General features: G+C 35.6%; 1 protein-coding gene across 1 annotated transcript in view; it reads right to left on the reverse strand.

The window, feature by feature from the left end:
* Positions 1-295: 295 nt before the first annotated feature.
* LOC137648521 (zinc transporter SLC39A7-like) overlaps positions 296-2,331 on the reverse strand; it is a 2,474-nt gene continuing 438 nt past the window's right edge. The window contains exon 2 of the mRNA XM_068381446.1: positions 296-1,251. Within this exon, the coding sequence (XP_068237547.1) occupies positions 334-1,251 (918 nt within the window). The 3' untranslated portion in view covers positions 296-333. The remainder of the gene's footprint in view (positions 1,252-2,331) is intronic.

Here is a 2,331-nt window from a genome sequence, read left to right on the forward strand (position 1 = left end):
TTGTTTGTATTTATTCTATACGGTATAGTTTATTTTTGTTGCGTTACTGGTCTATTGGGCCTTTTGATATTAGTGTAGGAAACTAATAACTATAAAAGTAATAATGAAGTTTTGGGTCATGCTTATATGAAACTAAATCCTATTAGATAAAAGTATTGTTAAATCTTATAACAATTTCTCAATTCAAGTACATTGCTGGGATTGATTGCCGCCATTAAAAGATGTTTAAGACAATTCTTATATAAATGAAAATAATTTTTATTAAGATCAAGTTATAATTGATAAATAAAGCAGATAAATTAAACAGAATTCGATACATAAATCATTACACCATTAATAACCATAGCCGTAGCCAGGAGCGTAGCCGTAATCGCCATGAAGTCTAGGTGCCACGTAGGAATGACCGTTGTAGGGATGGTAAGCCACTCCCAATCCGTGTCCATGATTTCCTATGTGTAAATCATGAGTTCTATCTCGGATTCCATGAGAATGAATGTGGGCCCCACCATGGAGGTGCCCACCATGTACGTGCCCACCATGGAGGTGCCCACCGTGGACTTGCCCACCATGGACGTGCCCACCGTGGACGTGCCCACCGTGGAGGAGCTCATCCTGGAGGTACCCACCGAGGAAGTGTCCTCCATGGGCGTGCCCACTATGGAGGTGGCCCCCAAGGAGGTGCCCGCCATGAGACAGCCCACCAAGGAGGTGCCCACCATGGACATGCCCACCATGAATGTGATCACCAAGAAGGTGCCCACTATGTAAGTGTCCACCATGGGCGTGCCCATCATGGAGATGCCCAGCATGGGCGTGACCAGCATGGGCGTGACCACCATGGAGATGCCCAGCATGGGCGTGGCCACCATGGAGATGCCCAGCATGGGCGTGGCCACCATGGAGATGCCCAGCATGGACCTGCCCAGCATGGACGTGCCCACCAAGGTGATGCCCACCAAGGAGATGCCCACCATGGAGATGCCCACCAAGACGGTGTCCACCACGCCCATATCCGTAACCGATCACTGAAGGATATTCCTCATATTCAGGAACGTAATCGTGCCCAGAAACGTGGTCGTGGGCAGAATGTCCCAAAACATGTCCCGGATGATGAGAATCATGGTGTTTGACGTGGTGCCCAGTCTCCACTTTCGCTTTGGCCAAGCTCGATCCGGGTTTCAAAGGAAAGGTCTTGTGAGGAGGGGTGTATTTGTAGTCGGCGGATACGAGGGTTGCCAGTAAGGCCAGGACCTGGTAAAGGAGAATTATATGGTGATGATGTTTGCCAATAAAAAATGGAGGGGGATGAAAAGCAATTGTTTTCTAAGTCAGTGTCATCATTGAGGATCATGTTAAGCACTAAAGAATTGAGTTGGGATAAATAAAAAGGAACAACGATATTAATTACGTAGTAATAATAGTATTAATAGAAGATTAGTAATGACAACAGTAATTAAAAATAAAAATTAAAAATGGAGAAGGATGAAAAGCAATAGTTTTCTAAGTCAATAATAATAATCACTAAAGAATTGAGTTGGGATGAATGAAAAGGAACAATGATATTAATTACGTAGTAATAATAATATTAATTAAAGATTAGTAATGACAATAGTAATTAAAAACAAAAATAAATAATGAGAAGAATGAAAAGCAAGAGTTTTCTAAGTCAATAATGATAATCACTAAAGAATTGAGTTAGGATGAATAGATAGGAGTAATGATATTAATTACATATTAATAATAGTATTAATTGAAGATTAGTAATGACAATAGTATTTAGGAATAAAAATAAGGAAAAACAATCGTTATATTGATCTTATATCCTTATTAAACAGTAAATATTTGTAGCAGATCCCAGAAATATGAAATAAATGGAGAAATACAAATATATTTCATATGAAAAAAGAAGAATTATGTACTTACTATCAGTGCAAGTACATAAGTATAGTATACATACATACATACATACATACATACATACATACATACATACTGTACATATACACATGTATGAATATGTATATTGTATATATGCGGACGCATAAATACGTATATATTTACACACACACACACACAAATATATATATATATATATATATATATATATATATATATATATATATATATATATATATATATATATATATATATATATACATACATATATTCATAAATAAATATATGTATACATAATTCATATGCATACATATACTGTATATATATATATATATATATATATATATATATATATATATATATATATATATATATATGTATATATATAATATATATGTATATATATATATATATATATATATATATATATATATA

This window comes from Palaemon carinicauda, chromosome 10 (genome assembly GCF_036898095.1).
Source record: "Palaemon carinicauda isolate YSFRI2023 chromosome 10, ASM3689809v2, whole genome shotgun sequence".
In the NCBI taxonomy this organism is placed as follows: domain Eukaryota; kingdom Metazoa; phylum Arthropoda; class Malacostraca; order Decapoda; family Palaemonidae; genus Palaemon; species Palaemon carinicauda.